Source organism: Miniopterus schreibersii (genome assembly GCF_964146895.1).
Source record: "Miniopterus schreibersii genome assembly, chromosome: 5".
Taxonomy (NCBI): Eukaryota; Metazoa; Chordata; class Mammalia; order Chiroptera; family Miniopteridae; genus Miniopterus; species Miniopterus schreibersii.
This window is the reverse complement of record NC_138106.1, coordinates 78,372,683-78,394,531: the sequence shown is the minus strand read 5'-3', so window position 1 is coordinate 78,394,531 and position 21,849 is coordinate 78,372,683. Positions and strand designations below refer to the sequence as shown.

At 37.2% G+C, this 21,849-nt stretch overlaps 1 protein-coding gene across 12 annotated transcripts in view; it reads left to right on the top strand.

Annotated features, from left to right (window-relative positions):
* The window catches only part of ROBO2 (roundabout guidance receptor 2), a 556,155-nt gene that overhangs the window by 468,705 nt on the left and 65,601 nt on the right, over window positions 1–21,849 (top strand). For all 12 annotated transcript variants that reach the window (XM_081138222.1, XM_081138229.1, XM_081138230.1 and 9 more), the window contains 7 exons: window positions 342–423; window positions 841–1,003; window positions 2,617–2,783; window positions 6,103–6,224; window positions 13,149–13,380; window positions 15,888–16,012; window positions 18,158–18,329. In XM_081138222.1, the coding sequence (XP_080994348.1) occupies window positions 342–423; window positions 841–1,003; window positions 2,617–2,783; window positions 6,103–6,224; window positions 13,149–13,380; window positions 15,888–16,012; window positions 18,158–18,329 (1,063 nt within the window). The remainder of the gene's footprint in view (window positions 1–341; window positions 424–840; window positions 1,004–2,616; window positions 2,784–6,102; window positions 6,225–13,148; window positions 13,381–15,887; window positions 16,013–18,157; window positions 18,330–21,849) is intronic.

Below are 21,849 nucleotides of genomic sequence, written 5' to 3'. Positions count from 1 at the left end.
ACTTTTGATATTATCAAGTATTCCTAAAAGCGTTTTGGAATAAATAAATAGCAAAACGATTTTAACTGATATCGATAAAATCGCAACTTTTATGTAAACCTATAAAAAGAGTCACGTGTTAGATTATTTCTATGTTCTCTTTTAGCTCTAAGTTTCAATTTTTCTATAGGCGTGAATTGTTTGTTTCTTTAATGATATAATATTCCATTCATTGTTACACGGCTACACTTTATAGCTGAACACTGATTTCTTTAAAGGGAAAGAGTTAGTATTTTTAACTTTTTGATACTTTCAACAAAGTATTTAAAACACTTTACTGGTCTCCCTTCCTTGCACGCTAGATGTCTGACACTGGCACTTACACGTGTGTGGCCACAAGTTCGAGCGGGGAGACTTCCTGGAGCGCTGTGCTGGATGTGACAGGTGAATTCTCTGCTATTATTTTAACAGAAGAAATCTTGAGTCCATGTCCGCGATTACCTCATTATTGAATACCAAGTTAAGAAGACATCAATGTGTTAAATTCATTAAAAGTAAATATTCAGTCTTATGCCACTTTTCAATGCCTGCACCACTTGGCCCACAGCCTTGCGTGTAAGGGATTCGATACATTTTCCCTTGACAACTTTGTTACTTTATTTTCTCAATCTAAAGAGAAAGCAACTCTAGCGATCATGTGTGAAAGTAAACATTTAGGAGAAGCAAATAGGGACATACTTTTGTTCCTGCGGATAAATCGCTCCCTGTCTGGGTCAGCTTCTTTAATGGACTGTTTTTCTTTTAAGCATTGTCTCAGCGCGTGCGTTCAGGAATGAAGCTGTTTCTGTTTGTCCTCTATAGAATCCGGAGCAACAATCAGTAAAAATTATGATTTAAGTGACCTGCCAGGACCACCATCCAAACCGCAGGTCACTGATGTTACTAAGAACAGTGTCACCTTGTCCTGGCAACCAGGTACCCCTGGAGCCCTCCCGGCAAGTTCGTATATCATTGAGGCGTTCAGGTATGGGACGGTTCCTGTTCTCTCCCTTGGGTTTTGCTTTAGCTCCTATGTCCTAAAATCTCACGTGAGCTGTCCTGCTGTTGTGTTTTAAGGACAGGTTCAATCAGAACATTTTAAGAATTTGCCTTTAAATCTGACCTTATTCAAGAATAGACTGCAGTGTTTTTAATTTATTTATAATTTAACTATAAGGTTAAGTATGTCTTGTCCCTGCCTAAGTTTATAGGGACCTAATTCAGGACATAATCACTTAGCTGTTCTCTTTACCTTGACCATCATAAGGATGCAAGATAAGAATTTAGCATTAGAACCAGGCAGAAAATTATTTAACCAGGCATTAATTAAAACGCTTAAATGAAATAAGTTACTCAATGTTTATTGAGGGACAGAACACCGGAACTTCGCTTCCTAAATAATTAGAGCAGAATTTAAAGTAATCCCAATGTTTTTATGCTAAATGTTTGAATACATCTATTGGGTATACTTAAGAGAAAAATCGAAAAGTTACAATTAAAAAATTGATTTTATGCACCCCTGGTTGCTGAAAAGAAATGTCCAATTGTTATTTGAATTAATTGTCATCAATTTAAGGATATACTATCAGCTAGCAAATGTCTTTATAAAACTGTCCTGGGAGAATTTGATGAAATACTTATACAAATAGGAAAATGTAGTTTCGTATTCAGTTCCAATGTGCTTGTATTTGCCATTATAAAGATAGCGATAGCCGCTCTCCTTTCCAAGCATTAGGAGAAATGCTTAAAAATGCTCTCGTTTTAGGCTCTCCTAATCCATTTAAGGTAACGATGGATACATAACTTTCAAATTTCAAAATATAATTTTCCTTGAATTTTCACACTTTGATGCATAAGGTCTTCTGAAAAATAAATGAGAGGCCCCGAAAATTGCATGTTCTCTTCACTTTGAATAGAAGGAACATTTGATCTTAGAGAGAGTGCCCTAGGCGGGCATGCCGTCTGTGGCTGCTGTAAGGGATTCAGAGATAGTTGGCCATTCCAAGATGGGCAATCACAGAACTGTGTAATGTATGATTTTATGAAAAACGTGACCAAGGGAAAATGCTCATTCCATGCTTCCTTTCTTCTTTTACAGATATGTAGTTTTAGAAGGCTTTATTATAATATTGCATGTGGAAATGACCCAAAGAAAACACACCTTGTAACAGGAAAATGTGTTGGCATAATTTACTCTGTAGTCCATTTATTCTTTCTACAGGTTAATTCTTTTCAAGGTATATATATACACATTTACGAGGACCATATTTATTGTATAAACTTGATGTTGTGCTCTTGGCCTCTGTTCCCTTTACAGGTATTCATTTAGTGGGCTGCTATGCATTAGCAAAGGGCTGTCACATCTCCGGGGCTGAGTTTAGTTGTGTTGTGCATGGCACTTTCGTTAGGTGGGCTCGGCTTTGTTGTGGAATAAACTGAAATCATCCAAATGTTTCATTTATCGGGCTGAACACTCCAAGCGTTTTGTGTGCTTGTGTGTGTGTAATTTTCGGCCATTAACCTCTGTCATTGATACCCAACTCCATTTCCAGTGCCTTTACGACTGGGCCTTAACTGAAGTGTCTGTTCGTGTTTCAGCCAATCAGTGAGCAATAGCTGGCAGACGGTGGCAAACCATGTAAAGACCACCCTCTACACAGTGAGAGGACTGCGGCCCAATACCATCTACTTGTTCATGGTCAGAGCCATCAACCCCCAAGGTCTCAGTGACCCGAGCCCCATGTCAGATCCTGTACGCACACAAGGTAATTTCAAGAGCTGTAGACATGATTGGTTCTAGAAGCAGGCAGTAAAGCGGGTCTTTAAGAACAAAAGGATGCATGAGGAAAGATAAATGTGTCTGCATTGCTCATTATAAGGACTCACTAGACCCGAGGCTGTTTAGAAGGCCAGGTGCTGTTCACCTTGGTGAGTATGTCTTCTTTCTGGAAGTGTCAGGGTCTATCTAATACAAAATAAACACAGTAATGAGATATATTTACATAGTAAGAGTGAATCAACTAATGTAGGGCTTTACTGTATTTTAAAGGGAAGAAAAATGTTTCTCCTTCTTGGAAATTAATTATACAGTATCAAAAAGTGATCTGGAATGGGTAAGATGTCCTGATAAAGATATCATTACTCCCTGTTGCTCGGGAATTCTGTTTTTATAGCGCAGTGGGTCTCAAGGTGTGGTTTGCATGGAAGCAGCATCTCATCACCTGAGGCCAGGTTAGAAATGCAGGTTCTCAGGCCCCCTCTCCGATGCTCCCAGGGTGGGGCCCAGTAGTCTGTGTTCAGGTGCCCAGCAGATGTTGCTGATGTTCTTGACAAGTTTGACAAGCATCGCTACATTGTCTTTTGCTAAACCAGACGTTTAAAGGTGCAATCGGTTTCAGAAAGGGGTAAATCACGTTTTCTGCCCAAGGTATGTAATTCTTTTGACAAAAAACAACAACAAAAAAAACACCCACCCAGAACCTTATAAGATGAAAATGGAAGATTTCTCCCCTCATCTTTAGTAGCCTGTCTCTTCCAAATGAGAAGTCACTGGAGTCTAGGAGTTAATATAAGATATAGCATTATAATTTCTCTTCCTACTAGTAGAAAAAGATAATAAAACAGAAATGGTGGCTTTATTATTTGTTACAACCTATTTCCCACAGGGTTCTTGAGAAAGGGTTAACTATTTCTTATTTGTAAAAGGCTTTGTACAAGATATAATTCAAAGTAGTATTTTTATACTATGAAAAGCACCATACAGCCATAAAATATTATTATAATTACAATGTAGTTCAGCGATAGTTACTAGCATGCTATTATAACGGAGAAGGGCTCCTTACAGGAATCGAGTGAAATAAATTACCACGTGATTTTGCAACGTTGCTGACATGGTGACAGTGAAGGGAGGAGGCGGTGCCACTTCCCTATTGTTCTCTCCGCAGTAATGTGATTAATTTTTCCATAATGATAAAGGACCTGTAGGTAAAGAACCTGTCTCAAGAGAAAGAAAAAGTACAACAAGGAATTTGAAGACCTGAGACTGGTTATATTTTACCTTGCCTGGATCCGATTGTTTTTACTGTGTCTGAATTTAATGAGTAAATTAAATTAAATTATTGAACTTGAGAAGGAAAGGTGTATGGTTTTAAGTCAGGAAATTATGGTACCTGGATCATTTTTACCTGTGTAGATAGAAATAGTTTTTGTGTGTAGCCAGAATGGAAGGTGGGAAATAAAAGAATGTGGACGACTTTGGGTGTGATTAAACCCGGCAGACCTTGATCATTCAATAACTGTGCCAGTCACTAAATCTTGACTCATAAAATAACTTCTCCGTGTAAAGGTCAAAAAAGATTAATGAAAAGTTGTTTGTGATCTGACTTGTTCCAGTTGAGAGACTATAGAGAGCAAAAAAGACTTATGTCCTCTTAACAGATGTTTAATAGGAAAGCTCATGTTTTCTGTCTGAATGTCAGGACCATTTTTTGACACCACTTTGAGCAGCTTTGCAATTTGTAAAGCTCTTCTTTTCAAAGAACACTTTGCTGTATGAGCTCTTATTTTTTAAGGATATTAAATACCATATAATTTAGAATTATTTTAACAAGCCACCAAATACTTGCACCATCAACATCACAATAGACCATAGATATGTCCACAAACGTTAACATTATGCACCTAATCATTAATTTTTTGTTTTCTTTTAAATCAAACTTGCGATACCGTTTATGTTAAGGATGAAAAAAGTGGAACTGGAAAAAATCACCAAAGTGTAGTTCCTAATTATTTATGTCCCAATTTAAGTTATGGCTGAAATATGCACTTAAAATATTTTTACACGAGTATGGCATTGTGGCCCGAGAAAACAGAAGAAAACCAGATTAAGAAAATAAATCAATTTAAATTGGACTTCCTTTCTTAGATAAGGTAGTTGGAGGGAAAAAAAAATCAACTTAACATTATAGTGCACCAGTTAAAGAAGTTGATTTCAGTATGTGTGAAATTCAGTATTTGACATCAATTTCACCGGCTTGGGAGTCTATAATTTATATTTTTAATGGACACAGAACATAAACCATTATACAGGACAATAGAAGAGTATTTAAGTGAATGGTAAGTAAGGGGCCAGAACAAGGTAGGGCTGAGGCCATGTCATTCTAAACATGGCAAATCTGTTTTCCTTCCTTCCCCCGCCCCACCCCATGCAATAGTTTCAAAAAGCAGGTGCATCGCCTATTGTCACGTTAGAATGTTTTGTCGTTGTTGGTAATTCTCACCAGAGGGTATTTTTCCCATTGATTTTTAGAGACAGTGCAAGGGGGGGGAGAGAGAACTGATGTGAGACTCGCGTGTTAGTTGCCTCCGGAAGGAGCCCCACCAGGGCCAGATTGAGCCTGCTGCCCCGGTACTTGCCCTCGACTGGGAATCGAACCCTGGACCCTCTGGTGCACAGGCCGATGCTCTAACCACTGAGCACACTGACCAGGGCTTACTTTACAGCATTCTCTCAGTATTCTAAGTGTTTTGGTCAGAAGTATTTTTGTGGATTTACAGGGCGTCTTCCCCTTCTTTCCCTCACTCTGTTTACCTTTAGTAACATAATTCACTTTTCCAGTCCCTCTGATTCCTTTTCTTCCACATTCCTAGACTGAAATAGGTGGAGTAAGAACACACAGTTTACTAATCGGCACAGAGAATTAAATAAATTCCTCAACAGCAGTTTTCAGATATCACTCTACTAACTACCCAAGACTGTCTTTCAACATCTATGTAAAACTGATGTTTCCAGAGAAGTCTCACACAGAGCATATTTTATGCTTTAATAAGAAAATAATGAGACTTCCCACAATAGTGTATTTGAATGGGGTGAGGGATTTCATAGACTCTTTTATTAATATTATTTTAGTGAAGATAAATATAATCTTTCAAATTATGTTCGAGCACGGTGGTATGTATATAAATACTCTTTAATGTTTTTGTCATAAAGGGTTTTTATTTTTCCCCTGTGATTATTTCTAATGGCATAATATTGGCTCATGTAATATACATTGGAATTTTACTATGAGTTTTTAAAACTTGCAGATATCAGCCCACCAGCACAAGGCGTGGACCATAGACAAGTACAGAAGGAACTAGGAGATGTCATAGTCCGTCTTCACACTCCAGTTGTACTGACTCCCACGACTGTTCAAGTCACATGGACGGTAAGTTTTCAAAGGCCATATTAATAGTAGTCTCTTTTATTGTTTTAAGAAAACTAGCCAAAAAAGAAAGAACAAGTTTAAAAAAATAGTAATAAAACCCTTTCCCATTCAAAATCAAGGTGTAAGTAAAGGCAAAAAGAGAAGAATTCAATAAATAAAAGAATAAATATAAGAAAAAGACTGATTGCAATATAAACAGAACATGTTCTGTCTTCTGAATTTTTAACAGCTTTGTTGAGATATAATTCATATAGCAGGGTTAAAATGTACACCTCAACGGTTTTCAGTATACTTACAGGGTTGTACAATCATCCCCGAAACCTGATTTTAAACACGTCACCATCCCAAAGTGAAACCCTGTGCCCATTAGCCATGGCTTCTCCATTTCATTTTGCACCACTAATCTACTCTCTCTGTAAATTAGCCTATTGCTTTTATAGGAATGAAATCATGCAATACGTGGCCTTTTGTGTCTGGCTTCTTTCACTCAGCATAATGTTCTTGAGGTTCATTCATGTTATAACATGTGTCAATATTTTGTTCCTTTTATTACCTAATGGCATTCCATCCCTGTACTGATACGTCATGTACATCTGTTTATCCATTCGATGCACCTTTGAGTTGTTTCTACTTTAGGCGACCATGAATGATGGTGCTATGAACATTTGTGTACAAGTCGACATATGTTTTCATTTCTCTTGGCACATATCTAGGAATTGTTGAATAATATGATAATGCTTTGTTTAACATAAATAGACATTCCTTAGAGAAATGTCTGTTTAAATTATTTACCGATTTTTAAATTGGGTTGTTTGTCTCCTTATTATAGTCTTGTAAGAATTCTTTATATATTAGATACAACTTGTTGATCAGATATATGATTTGTAAATATTTTCTCCTAATCTGCAGTTTGTTTCTTACTTTCTTAATAGTGTTATTTGAAGCACAAAAGATTTTAATTTTGATGAAGATTTCTTGTGAATTTAAACCAAACATCTTTATATTCTTTAATCTGAATCTCATCCAGCATCACCAAACATATATATTTATAATTTTAATAATTTGACATATAATAAAAAATTAATGGGTTTAAGAAATCAATTAATATTTTAATATATGCTAAAGTGTTCAATTGCATGCATTAATGAATGTCTACCTGCCCACTATTATTTTAAAATACAAAATGTTTTGACCACAGAGTAGCCACTTCAGCAGAAACTACAAATAGCATAAAAATAGCCATATTAGTCATATTAGAAAATGCTAACAACTTGTGCATGTACCTGAGTCTACGTGTGTGTTTGTTTTGAGAAGAGCTAGATAATCTTCCCCTAGCCTAATACAGTTAGTGCCAACGTTTTCTTTGTGCCCAAGATCCCTCTATTATAATTTTTAAAAATCCATAAGGAACTATATTAGGATGACAGAAGACACATATTCTTTAAACCTCCTGTGGTGTGATAGATCTTGTATACTGTATATGTAATGGACATTTTAGTTTGGGATACCTAGAAAAGTTTTTACTTTAATCGTAATCCTAATTAGAAAGTATAATTTCTCTATTTTTATTGTTTTTGTTTGTTTTTGTTGTACAAGAATGACTATAAGTAAAAAAAATGAAATCTGAATTACCATTCCTCCAAGGTTCTTTAGGGAAATAGTTATTTCCCCTATTACCATCCACTTCCTCAACAAAAGGTGAGAAAAGAAAACTGCCCGGTTATTTTTCATCAGTTCTTAATTACTTATGTTTGAAATAGAAAACACAGTGAATTGAGTTTTTCCAGTGTCCTCTCAGTAATAAACCCATTGAACAAATACAGTTCAACAGCCTTTTTTGAGAGCCAGTTTGAGCCCGATGTGCATGTGGGGAGCACAGGTCTGCTTGGGGGAACCCTGTGCATTCTTGACAGTGCACAGGGATACGTGCAGATGTGCTCCCTACAGACAGAGGTTCAGTCAGAGGAGCGATTAAACACCAGAGAAGGTATCACCGCTCATCCACTTCTCTACGAAGAAATATGGAGGCATTATCTGAGGACAGGAGAAACTTAGTGACATTAAACCTGCTTAGTTTAATTTTATAATTTTAGAAAAGGAAACCAACGCAGACAGGTTGAATAATGTTCCTAATATCCCGTGTATATTTACAGATAACAATAGCATTAGAATTTCCTTACTTCAAATTGGCTTGTAGTGTTTTCACTGTAAAGATAAAATGTAGATAGATACTTAGTTGAACTGAAGGCCTTTTAATGGTGGAATTTCAACATATGCTCCTGGATGGGGCATTTTGTTGTTTCTTAAACCAGACCATCTGATCAGTCACATTTTTGGCCCCTAGTACAAAATTGAGCAGTACTTTAACAAAAATAAAACTAAATTTATAATATTTTAAGAGTAATTATGATTAGGATTACATTGTTTCTAATTCCATTTTTTATATAATTTCACATGGACATATTCTATTTTCTGCATATAATGGTTTCTATTCTTCTGTTCCCATGAAAGGAACATAATGACCTCATCAGTGGCACAGTAGGGGTATTATCTGCCTTGCCTCTTCCATCTTTCTGTAGCTTTCACTAGATACAAAACTAACAAGGCCAAGATAGTTGTATTTTTAATAGCATATTTTTTCTCATTCTCAATTGAAAAAGTCTTCTCTGCTCTCTTGGGAATTTTGAAGGGGCTTTTTAAAGCTGCTTCTAAATGTGGGAATTATTTGGATAAGAATCAGTCATTATGTTCATGAAATTAATTACTTTAAAAGTCACTGAGTTAAAAATAATACATCAAATTATATCAAAACTGCAGGTCAGTAATCTGGGAGTCCTTTCAGGAGAGGGACCTTGTCATACGTGTCTTTATATCCCAAGAAGCTTGTTATTTCTAGTTTTTGTATCTCTCTCCCTCATGAGCTTGACTTTTGAGAGTCTGAAATCTGTAATTTTAATTTCTGTTTCTTCAGAACAAAGCATCATTTATGAAATTGCCTTTCAATAGCTGTCTGTTGAATGGTCAACTCAATTTTTTCATGCGTTTTTTATTTTTAAAAGAAAATGTTCACCTGGCCGAGCGTGGCTCAGAGGTTGAGCGTCAACCTAGGATCCAGGTGATCAGGGTTCGATTCCCGGTCAGGGCACATGCCCGGGTTGCGGGCTCCATCCCCAGTCGGGGGCGTGCAGGAGGCAGCCGATCAATGACTCTCTCATCATTGATGTTTCTACCTCTCTCTCTCCCTCTCTTTTCCTCTCTCTGAAATCAATAAAGATATATTAAAAAAAAAAGGAAAAGGAAAATCTTCAGTTATATCACAAAGTATTGTTCCCCATGAGAGAAGCATGTAGTTGAGAGGTAAGTGTAGTGAAATGAAGCCAGACTGGGGGTGAGATTGGTTTTCAAAGAAATTATGACCAACTATTTTATTTTTATGTCGTATTTTTAACTTCCTAAATGTGCATATTTAAAAAAAAAATATTATCACATTGTTTGAGTTACAGATGTGTTGGGTTTAAAGGGACAAATATATACCCCAGCCCATGTGTTCAGACTTGGGGCCAAGGGAGGTGGCTTACCAATGGTTGGCAGGATCTAGTTACCAAATATACATGATATTTGTGCTTAGAAAACCGTCCACCTGCCCCACAAGACTAATCTTGAAGCATCAATAGTTAGCATTCTAAAAACGACCGATTTTACAATGAGTGTAGGCATAAATGATAAGAGAATGGCTGTTCCACAAAGAAAATAACAGTAAATATTATGTTTAAAAATATTCTGGTGTGTATGTGTGTGTGTGTGTGTTTTGCTTTTGTTCAAGGACAAAAAGTATCGCAGACTCTTTTCCCCTAAATATTACAGCTCCTGGAGCTGAAAGAGTGTCCTAGCGAAACAGGCTTTCAGAACTCAGCCACATCCGGATCCGTCCCTTAGCAGACAAAACTCACCTAAGAAAATGTATTTTCAATTTTCAGGTTAGGTAGATTTTTTTTAATTGAAAAGATATATATTAAGCATCTGACTTAAACATTTTAATATAAGTGATCATTTGAAGGCCACATGTAGACCCCCTTTTTTAGAATATCCTTTACTTAACAATGATGCTTTGTCATTGTGCATCTCTAAAACTTGCAAATGCTTTAACCTATAGTAGTCCTCTAATTGTGACTGTGCCCTTGTAATATGGGTGTTACTTGAGTAAATTAAGTAACCTGAGACTCAGAAAGTGTAAGAGACTAAGCTGTAACTCAGCTGAGACTGAACCTCTCTTCATCATTTCACTTTTTCCTTAAGAGAACTTTTTTTTATGCACGTTTCAGAAAATACCAATTTTTAAAATTCTATAAACCCATGGAATTGTGTCCAGCCAGACTCATAATAAGAATGGTAATAAAACTAGTAACAAGCATATGGTTTAACTTGAAAATGACCACCTGTCAAAATGTGCTTCAGAAGTCAATGGTGTAGAATGCATAGCCAATAAAAATCCCACCTAGTTTTGCAAAGGTAATGTTCAGCATTTTCATTTTTGCTTCCACCTGTGACAACAATTTTTTTTCTGAAAAAGAATGCATTACAACTGCACACAATCGGGTTAAACTATTTAGTTATTAAGTGGGTCATTAGAAAATACTGGCTGAAGGCATGTACACTGAAGTGAGCAAGGTAATGTTGTGTAGTAAACATTAGGTTCATAAAGTCCCTAAAACACTTAATTAATGAAAACCAAACATGGATAAAACCAATTTACCCTGATTTACAGACTCCCTTCATCTGGAAACAGCTGCTTAATGTTCTTCTTAAAAACACAGCTTGCTTCTTTCAGTATTAACAAGCTATTATTGTGAGTTATGTCTTTCTTTCAGTATATAAATTCACTTAAAGTGAATGCAGAGAAGTTTATAAAATGCAAGCTTAATGTTGTTTTAACATATGTTGCGGCGATTTTTTTGAACAGTGACAGTTTTGATGAAGGGTATCTCTCTTTGGCTCTCATAAATTCAACTTTTGGCTTTTTAGTTGCCTAGTTTTATAATGTCAGAACCGCTGCTTTTCAAAAAATACATCCATTGGTACAAACACAAAAGTGTGGCATGGCTAAGGATCCAAAGGTCATGGCTCTGGCATCAGAGCTGGGCTTTCTTTTTCATGGCCTGATCTCCTAAAGAGTAGCACTGACTTCAGCAAATCCGTGAGGGTTAGATAGCTGCCAGGCGGGGAAAGGAGCTCCTACTCCTGGATGCTCATCACTGATCCTGGAATTAGCTGTACGTAGAAACACACAAGCTTATGATCACCAACTTCGTGAGTTTTTCTAACTTGGACATTCTAAATACAGAAAAAAGAAATCCCTCTGTTCCATGATATTTTAACTGAGATTCTGCAAAAATTTTGTAAATGCTGCAACTCAAGAAGTTAGAATTTAATACATGAAAGAATAGCATTTGTTTATAATGTGTTAACAATTGAATAAAGACATTTTTAAAAAACCGAAGTCACCATTACCTCCTTTTATCATTACCTCTTCTATTTCCTCTCTCCGCAAACTTCCTAAAATGAGGTCTTCCCACCTCTTCTCCATTAAATTTTACACTTCCCTTGACTGTGAGATCTGTCGAGTGAAAGGCCTTTTAGAGCATAACTAGCAAACTGTAATATATGGGATGTTAATTGGAGAAGGTGCTATGGAAGTTATATTTGTCAGGAGACATGGCAAGACATTAAAAAACAAGCTAAAAGTCCTTTTCTCCTTGAAAATGAGAAAAAAAAAAGGTAATACTTCAGTAAAAATTGCTTCATAAATGTATTAAGAGAACATGTTTCATTTCTGGCTTACTTTTTTATGTATTAGGTTTTATATAGTTATTATGAGTGAACAAAAAAGTTTTTTTAAATTTCTATTTGATATGAGTTTTCAGATTCAAAGTCTCAGATTTTCATCTAAAAACAGCCGCTTATCCTCTGTAGCTTAAGTGAATGAAAGAATCAAGAAAGTTGTCAAATTGTGCCAGTGGTGGGGCTACTGGTAAATTAATACAAATTTTTAATATTTGTTGAGGGGAATAAGCTTTTTCATGCATTTAAAACAGACTCTGTTGCTACACAACTGTCAGTCTCTCTCGCATGCTTCCTCCACCCACAGGGATTGGACACAAGCTGTCCCCGCTTTCCTTCCACTGGGGAAATCCCACTGTCCTTGTAGATCAAGGACACCTTCCTTCCTGCTTCGGCCAGCTTCCTCTCCCCTCCAGGCTCCCTTAGCTCCCTGGACGTCTCAGCCCCAGCACTGGCTTGTGTCTGTTTGTCGTGACCGCAACTTGGACATTGGTCGGGTGATCATGAGGCAATGCCCGCCTTCCTCACGGGCTCTGCGCACCATGAGGGCAGGGACTGATTACTTCATTCTCCTTTTTATCCCCGGATTTTAGGAAAATTCCTGGTGCTTATTAGTAGGAACCCAAACACTGTTTTGAGTGAGCAAAGGTATGAGTGAATGGACAAGGGCTGAGAGTGGCAATCCCTGACAAGGAGCACATTATATGCAACCACACAAGCAGCAATTGTGGGTAGAAAAGGGACAAGCAGATAAGAAACAGAGCTGGGAAAATCGGCAGGTCTAGGTCTTGACAGGACTTTGTGCTAATCCAAAGAACTTGAATTAAGTAGGTATCTTGGATTCCGTGAACGATTTTAAACAGGAGAGAGAGTTGTTCCACTCGTCCCTTTGGGAATAGTAACTTGGGAGCGATGTGAACTCAGATTTGGAAGAGCACATAAGAGCTGGGTGTGAGTTAGAAAGCCGTGGCGTCACTCGGGTGATGGCTGATGAGCACCCCAACAGGGACAAAGAAATGCGAGTGGATCCCCGTAACGTCGGAAACACTCCCTTCCATTTCAGAAGCTTATTGCTCTGTTTTTCAGGTTGATCGCCAGCCCCAGTTTATCCAAGGCTACCGGGTGATGTATCGTCAGACCTCAGGCCTGCAGGCGACACCAACGTGGCAGAATTTAGACGCCAAAGTCCCAAATGAGCGAAATGCTGTCTTAGTCAACCTGAAGAAGGGCGTGACTTACGAAATTAAAGTTCGACCTTATTTTAATGAGTTCCAAGGAATGGATAGTGAATCTAAAACAGTCCGTACTACCGAAGAAGGTCAGTCTTTAGATTTCTAACATTAACCAAACTGGAACCATAATGAAACCAATTTCTGTTGAAGTTCTAGTTTATCATCTTTCTTGGAAGAGTAGCAAGAGAGACTCTAAACATGAATCCAGGAAATGTTATTTTTCTCTTTTTATTCTGAGAATTCCATAAAATCTGACAACTAAAAAAAAAAAAAAAAAAAAAAAGACATTCAGTAATTTATAAACACTTGCCCCAAATCTTGTTTGTCAGTACATTGGAATTTGATTATAATATTTTTCCACATATTTTTTACATGGATTAGGCTCACTTAGCTTCGTTGAAAGACAGGCTTCTGGGAACTCAAGAGCACAGGCTATTCATTGTCCCTCCTCTTTTTTTGACACAGTAAAGCATGACATTTTCTTCTTGAAGTGTCCTTCCCTGTGGCTTCTGCCGGTCTGACTCATAATTTCTAATTCAGAAAGCTGTTTGCAACAGCTTTCTTCCTGGTGTCCTTTCCTCCCCTCTCCCCTTTGGAACTTTTCTTGCCTGCACTTTAAGGTCAACCTGTGATAGACATGAAATAAATGTAAGACTCCACCTCCATTTACCAGTGTCTCCTTTACTTAACTAGAGGCTTATAATATATTCTATCATAAAAGTGAAAAAAAAAGTCACATCCCGAATATATTTTTTCCCTTTTCTGCTTTTTTACTAATTTTTTGTATATGCTCCCATAAAAAAATATTTTTTTTCTAAACATATTTAATATAAATTAATGTACTAACCTTAAGAAAATGTATATAGGTTGCTCACGCTAACATGTAGATGCTCATGTGTGACCAAAGAGCTTTCCAAGTATGTATGTCTTATAATAAGCAACACAGTGAAAATATCATCACCTTAGAAGTCTGTGTTTTTAAAGGCATGACTAATTTATCTTTAGGAAATGTAAAGAAAAAATGACTAAAAATGTATAATAGAGTCATCAGCATTACGTTTTACTTTCCGTTGAAAATGTGCAGAACTGCCGAGCGGGGTAGTTCAGTGCAGAATGCTGCGTGGGAAGCATACATCCAAACTCAATTTCGCCGCAGTTAGGCCTTTCCCCTGCATTAGGCATTGGTCACCAGTCGTGGCACGTTCAGCTCCGATTTCTGAGGCCTCGTGAAGGTAGCAAATGGAACTCAGCTGGCCTGTGCCCCGGAGCACTGAGCGGCGATTTGGGTTCTCTCACATCTATAGAAAGGAGCTGAGCACAGGAGTAATTGACCTGTCAGGAAGCAGGCATGGGGTTCTCTCCCAGCCCGCAGCACGGCCAGTGAGAAACCAGTTCTCACAAGGGATTTTTCAATGCAGTCTACTTCATAACTGCAAAACTGGTAGACAAGTGGCGGGACTTACGTCACGTGCCATGCTTTTGAGCAATATGATCACATCTGAATGCAAATATGATCATACCTCAGGGAAATGTGTCATGACAAATTTACCGAACATGGGAGACTTTATTGATAGGCTTTAAAAATGTCCTTTACAGTTCAATTGTATATATTTTCAAAGGGCTAAAACTGTGTAGAGTTAGGAAAGCATAAACCCTTTTATATAAAATCCTTTCAGTTTTGTTTTAACTGTTAGTATTTTGATACTGATTTTTCTTCCTTTGTTTTAAACTCAGGGAGTCACTGAGAATTTATGTTTTCCACTAGAATTAGTGTTTGTTAGCTCTCACATACGCTTTTATGGGAGACGCTGCGGTCTAAAATCAGAAAATCTTTCTCACTCACCTTTCCTCAGTGTGATTACAGGAGAAACCATAAAAGAAGAGAAAGTAAGAAGTTAAAATGTGTCCGTGTCACATTTGACCCAACATGAACTGTTTTCATTTCTACCTTCAGAGTTCCTTGCCCATCAATATAAAATAAGTCTAAAATCTTAAATTATGAGTCCATTTAGAACAGTCAATTATTTTTCCCGATATGAAAACACAAGTATTTTTGTTGTTGATGAAATGTGTAGCTATATTTCTGTTTTTATTTAATAAACGTAAACTAAAATAAATAAGTTGTCAATAAGGCCACCACTCCGAGGCAATGACTAATAAAATTTTGTTTACATACTCTCAGAATATTTTTATAGCAGTATTTTGTTCTGTTTTCAGAAAGAGAGCCCATGAGAGTCAAAAGAATCAAAGGTCTAGAATTAGACCTGTGTTCAGATTCTACCCGTTGCTTTTACCTGCTGAGGTGCTTGTGAGAATTAAATCTGACACTTAGCTCTGTGCTGGGAACACAGAAAATACTCATCAGAACGTTAGCGGTGACGTTCACTGATCAGTACCTGTTGCCACAGCTACTGTATTTGCTTTAAACCCATTCACTCTGTAAGAGACAGTGTATAAACCCGTCGCTGCTGACTGCTTTGTGCGCTCCTGGCAGCAGCCAGCGCCTCCTGCCCCCGCCCCGCATTCGCCTCCTGCGGGCCCCTTGGCGCACAGGCGCGAGAGCCTGTGCTCACTCTGATTGCCTCCTCTGCAGCCCCCAGCGCCCCTCCGCAGTCTGTCACCGTGCTCACGGTTGGAAGCCACAACAGCACAAGCATCAGTGTTTCCTGGGATCCTCCCCCTCCGGATCATCAGAACGGAATCATCCAGGAGTACAAGGTAGGGCCTGCGCCAAGAAGGAAGGCCCACGCAGAAGGGTCCCAGGGAAGCTCAGTGCCACATGGATGAGCCCCATCTCCGGTGTCCCTCTTTTGGAGTCTGAGTGTCATTAATTTTTTATATGTTTGTGCAACAGGCCAAGAAACAAATGGATAAGGGATTGGAACCTAAGTCTTAGGGCACAGATAACACAGACTCAGCTGCACAAGTGAACCACAAGAGTGGAGTGGCTTTTTGGTATTAGATTTCTGTGTAACAGCCTTAGAGCAGCGTTTTTGAATTTTGTTCTCAGAAAAAGATGCTTCGGGAGTTGAGAGACGTGGGCTGTGACTAGGAGGGTGGGCAACACCACTTCCACTCTTCCGTTCTGCTTCTATCAATTTACTGAAGTTTTGTAAAATATTTTATTCAAAAAAAGAAGCCATTAAAAAAACAAATTTTGTAAACACTGTTGTACCAAAAAAATGGTTTTATCTCATTTTTCAGCTGAGCTAGTTGCTATTTAGAAACAGTATCTATCCATTGTTTCTTCATCATCATTTGATGTTGAAGAGACAAAACGTGTAACTTTGAGAAATAAGATTCTGGGGAGGTGATGTGGTTAGACCACCGGTGAGAGTAAGACACCTCCACATTAAACCTGGCAAAGAATTTAAAACTATGATTATTTTGTTATTAATAAATATTTATATATTTTTGACAACTATATACTAGACAGATCTATTAGGATGGAAAACTAGACACCCCACTGGACCCCCGGAAATTAATGGCTGTGCGAAATTAAGCTGAATTATTTCACTCAAAACATTGCAGACGGAATTATGTTATTTCTAAGAAAAAAAATAATGAATTTAAAATAGAGTTTTCTGAAACCAGTGGTTAACTTACTGAAAAAATGGAGAGAATGTGCATAAGCACTTAAAATTATTCCACATTATAAAAACATGTGTATAAGAAATATAAGACTAAGGTGCTTTAAAATAGGAAAATTATGTAGATTCTAAAGTTTTACAACTGTTAGGACACATTGTTTTAAGAGTAACAATCTTCTATTGTGCATGTGTGTGTGTGTTTTAATAAGGTTAGGATTTTACTATTGTATCATCTTAGACTAAATATCCTAAACTTTCATTTACTTAAAAATTGATTTTTTACAACATGATAATTTGTGTCATAAATTATAAACTTTCTCAATCATAAGAAATTGTCATATTTTGGTAATAATATGTAATTAGGTCAGGACTAAATATTCCTCCATAGTAACACAAGTATCACAGTGTAAATCAAAGAAATATACAATTCACAAGAGTTATTTTAAAGAAATAGTTTCAGAAACTTAACTATGTCAGAAGTAAATGCTGTGTGTTCTTTTGTGTCTAGATTATAAAATACTAAATAATATGAATACAAATATGTGCGCAGAGCACAGTCTTCTTATAACACATTTGACAGTAACGGAAGATGGTATGCCTTAAAATTTATATCTTACCAGAAGTAAAAATCCAGCTTTCTTCACATCAGTGTTCCAAGACTTCCCACACTTTGTTCTCATGCAAGTGTATGTGTGTGTGGATATATTGATCAATATTAATATTTATTACTGTCCATGTAAATATTCACTTTAATCTCATCTCAGTCAATACCTATAACTTAAGTCAATTAATCTTGTTAACTACTTCTGTGCAAGTTAATATTTTCTTAAATGAAATATAAATTACTTAGATGTTCACCTGCACACTTTGAATATTACAACTCATAATCACCATATCTTAATAGGTTATATGTACAATAAATCTCGATAAGTAAATTAAGCAGAGGAATTTATGTTTTCATCCATATGCAAATGCTCTTTTCAACCAGGGACCCCTATCTAGAGGCATTGAGGGAATTACTTTGTTAGGAGCATTCAATGTGGATTATCGGATACGAAGGAACGTGGCACAGTGTCAGCTTTCCTTATTGTTCTTTCCTTAACACACACACACGCACACCCACACCGCAGGAATTAGGCTTTCTAGAATTGTCCTTTCTATAAGTCTAGGAAGTAGATTGATCACTAATAAAATATTTAATCTAACATATCAATCTAATGGTCCGAAATGATCATTTTTGCCTTCTTCTGTTATCCACTTCGCATTCCTGTAGATCTGGTGCCTGGGGAACGAAACACGATTTCATGTGAACAAAAGTGTGGATGCAGCCATCCGGTCGGTGGTCATCGGCGGGCTAGCCCCCGGTGTCCAGTACCGCGTGGAGGTGGCCGCGAGCACCAGCGCGGGGGTCGGAGTGCGAAGTGACCCGCAGCCCATCGTGATCGGTGAGTACCGGCCCCGGCCCGTGCTCAGAGCCCGCGGCTGGCGACAAGCAGGTCCTTCTCAGGGCTGCGTCCCCAAGGTGCTCCTGCAGTGGCGAGGGACAGGGGCAGGGACAGGCAGCTGGGTTTGCTGGCGAGAGTTTTTTACCAAAAAAAATGATGATCAGTTGCTCATGCTCTGAAGACTCCCATGAACTTCTTAAAATTATAATTACTAAGAGTTTAACCTCTGAAAGGTTGTTTGAAATGATTTTTAATCAATAATTTCCTTAGTAATTTTGATGCCATTGGAATATAGTAGGAACTGAGGCAATTACGGAAGAAAGCGCATTATGTTTCAAATCTATATGCTTTCTCTTAACCAGGAAAAAAGTCAAAATTTAACCAGAAACAGGCCAAAAGAAACTTTGTAATCTGAATATACTATCCTGAAGAAGAAATGCCTATTAAATCTACTATCATTATTAGAGAAATTTGTTCCCGATCACTATGTTCTTGAATTGCATATAAATGGAATGGTGCAGAATATAATATTTTGCATCTGGCTTCTTTTGTTAAACATAATGTCTTTGAGATCCACCCATATATATATTAAGCAATTCATGTTTTATCTCTGAGCACTATCAATTTGTGTAATATATCCTATTTTGCTTTCTCTTCAGAGAATGAACATTCTTATGTAAGCCATTTTGAGGACATTTTTTTTATTTCTTTGGGAGAAATAACTAGAAGGGGAATGTCTGGGTAATGGATTGAAATACTTTGACTATAAGAGACTTTACACACTTTTTTTCAAACTGCGTAATTTTATAGTCTCACTAGCAAAGAATATTACTTCCAGTATTTCTACATTGCACCAACATCGGATGTTGCCTGTCTGTAATTTTAGCTGTTCTTGTGAGTGTAAAAAGTACTTTACTTCAGTTTTCTTTGAGGATTAAGGATGGTAAGGAACTTTATGCATTATACAGAATGTGCATATTAGACATTCACATATTTTCTTTTGTAAAATTTCTAAGTCTTTTACCTTTTAAAATTATGTTGCTTATCTCTTCTTACTGATTAGGCGGAGTTATAAAACCATTCTGTATACAAATTCTTTGTCATGTGTTTGTATTGCAAATACTTTTGCTGCTTTGTGACTTCTCTGTTTATGTTCTTAATAATATTTTGATGAGCAACAGTTTTAAATTTCAGTGAACTGCAGTTTATCAAACTATTTTTTCATGTTTCATGCTTTCTAAGAAATTGTGTCCTACCTCGAGATAGTGAAGATACTTTCTTATGTTTTCTTCTAGAAGCTTTAAAATTTTAACTTTTATGTTTAAGTCTGTAATTCATCTTCAAGTAATTACATGTGGTTTGAGGGCTGAGGCTTATTTATTTCCAAACACATATCGAATTGCCTTGGCATCATTTTTGACTTTCCTTTCCACAGTTAAGCACATATGTATGGATCTATTCCTGGATTCCCTATGTTGTTCCATTTCTTTGTATGTCTATCCATCTGCCAAATCACTGTCTTGGTTACTGTAGCTTATAGACAGTCGTGAGATCAGGTAATGTGAATATTCCATTATTTTCTTCTTCCGCACAATTGTTTTGCCTGTTCCAGGCTTGTGTTTTCATATACTTTTCAAATCAGCTTGCCAGTGCCTACAAAATTATGTTGGAATTGTTTCTTGAAAACCATGAATCTATAAATCAAATTGGAGAGATTATACATTTTAATAGTGAGTCTTTCTCTCCAGAATAGGATTATTCTTCATTATTTACCTTAATTTTCTCTCAACAATATTTTGCGGTTTTCCGAGTATGGTTGTGTCAAACTTATTTTCTGAGTATTTGATTTTTTTTACACTAAGTGGATTTATAAAATTTTCTCTTCCAACTATTCTGTATTATATAGAAATTTAATTTTATATATTGCTCTGTTATCTTATTGTTATCAGAGGATCACACAAGTGGGACTCCTCCATTGACGGTGGGAGTGGGGTTCTTCGGGAGCCTCTGGAATGAGCATTTCCCAGGCCCCCACAGGAGGGTGAGATGTGGGAAAGGCTTTACTTTCTTGGGGTTTCATTCCTCGGGTTGTAAAGTCCATGCCCCTTGAGCCAGTCCTGAAAGAGTGCAGCTGGGGCTTTAGTAGAGACAGAAGGGGCCCAGTGCCCAGAGTGTCCCTTCCACGGTGGGACTGAGTCCGGGGCAGCATCCGTCTAGTTCAAGTCCATCAGTCCATTAGGTGGGTCCCACATGGCCGTGAGCCTCGGGAGGGAATGCAGGGGAGCACACCCCCTGCCACAGGAGAGCCAGGAGCCCGGCGCAGGGTGCAAAAGAGAGTTAAGAGAAGTGCCCTTGTCCAGGAGTTTAAATATTCAGGGCTTGTAGCCTTGCAGCAGTCGTGCCTGTTCTGGCCACTGACTGGCTCCCAGGTTGACTGACAGGTAAGCATCTTTCTAGACCTTACTGGGCATGCGTGTGCTGTCCAGCCCCTTCCCCCAGTGATTTTCAGGGAAAGACTTGCAGGGTGTTAGCTGCAGCTTTCTGGCAAAGCGGTCTAAATGGCATCTTATATTATTTAGTCTCGCCTTTCCTCCTTCCCTGTTATTTAATAACCATGTTATTACAACAGTATCATCATCACCTTATTTAACTTCACTTATTTATTTTAATAGTTATGAAATAGTTATGAAATACTTCTGAATGTCTTTGGATAATCGTCTGCTTCCTTTCTTCTGATTTGTGTTAATATTGTCAATTCTATTGAATGGTTTCAAAGATAGATAAACTTTGCTTTCCTGGACTAAATCCCACTTGGTCAGGATATATTATGCTTTTTACAGATATTACTGGATCTGATTTGCTAACATTTTGTAAATAACTTTGTATTTGGCCACGAGGGATATTGATTGGTAGTTGTTGTTTTTTCCCTTCTAATGTCTTTGTCAGGTTTTAGAATCAGGCTAGCTTGCTTTATGAAATGGGTTGGGATTTATTCCTTCCTCCTTTATATTTTGTAAGTATTCTTTCAGGTCTTGTATCATTTCTTCCTTAAATACTTACTAGAATTCAGTGATGATATCTGTTCCTAGAATTTTATTTATTTTGTATGAATTTCCCACTTCCCCTAAGGATTTCCGGTTTTTGCAGAGGTTATTTAGAAGTGCATTGTTGAATTTCTTAATGTTTTGAGATTTTCCAGACAGCTTTTAATTACTGATTTCGAATTTAATTTCACCAAGTCATAGCATGTACATTGTATGAACATGGTCTTTTAAATGTGGAGATTTATTTAAATGGACCAGCATTTGTTCTTAGTGAATGTTTCTTATGCATTTGAAAAGTATGTGGATTCTTCTGTTTTAGAGCAGTATGTTCAATAAATGTCAGGTTAAATTAGTTGATAGTATTATTCAGGTGTTTAGTGTTTTTCTGTCTATTCTTTGAATTAATAAAAAAGTTTGGAAATTTATTATAATTTCAAGTGTGTTCATTTCTTCTTTCTGTATATAGATTTCATGTA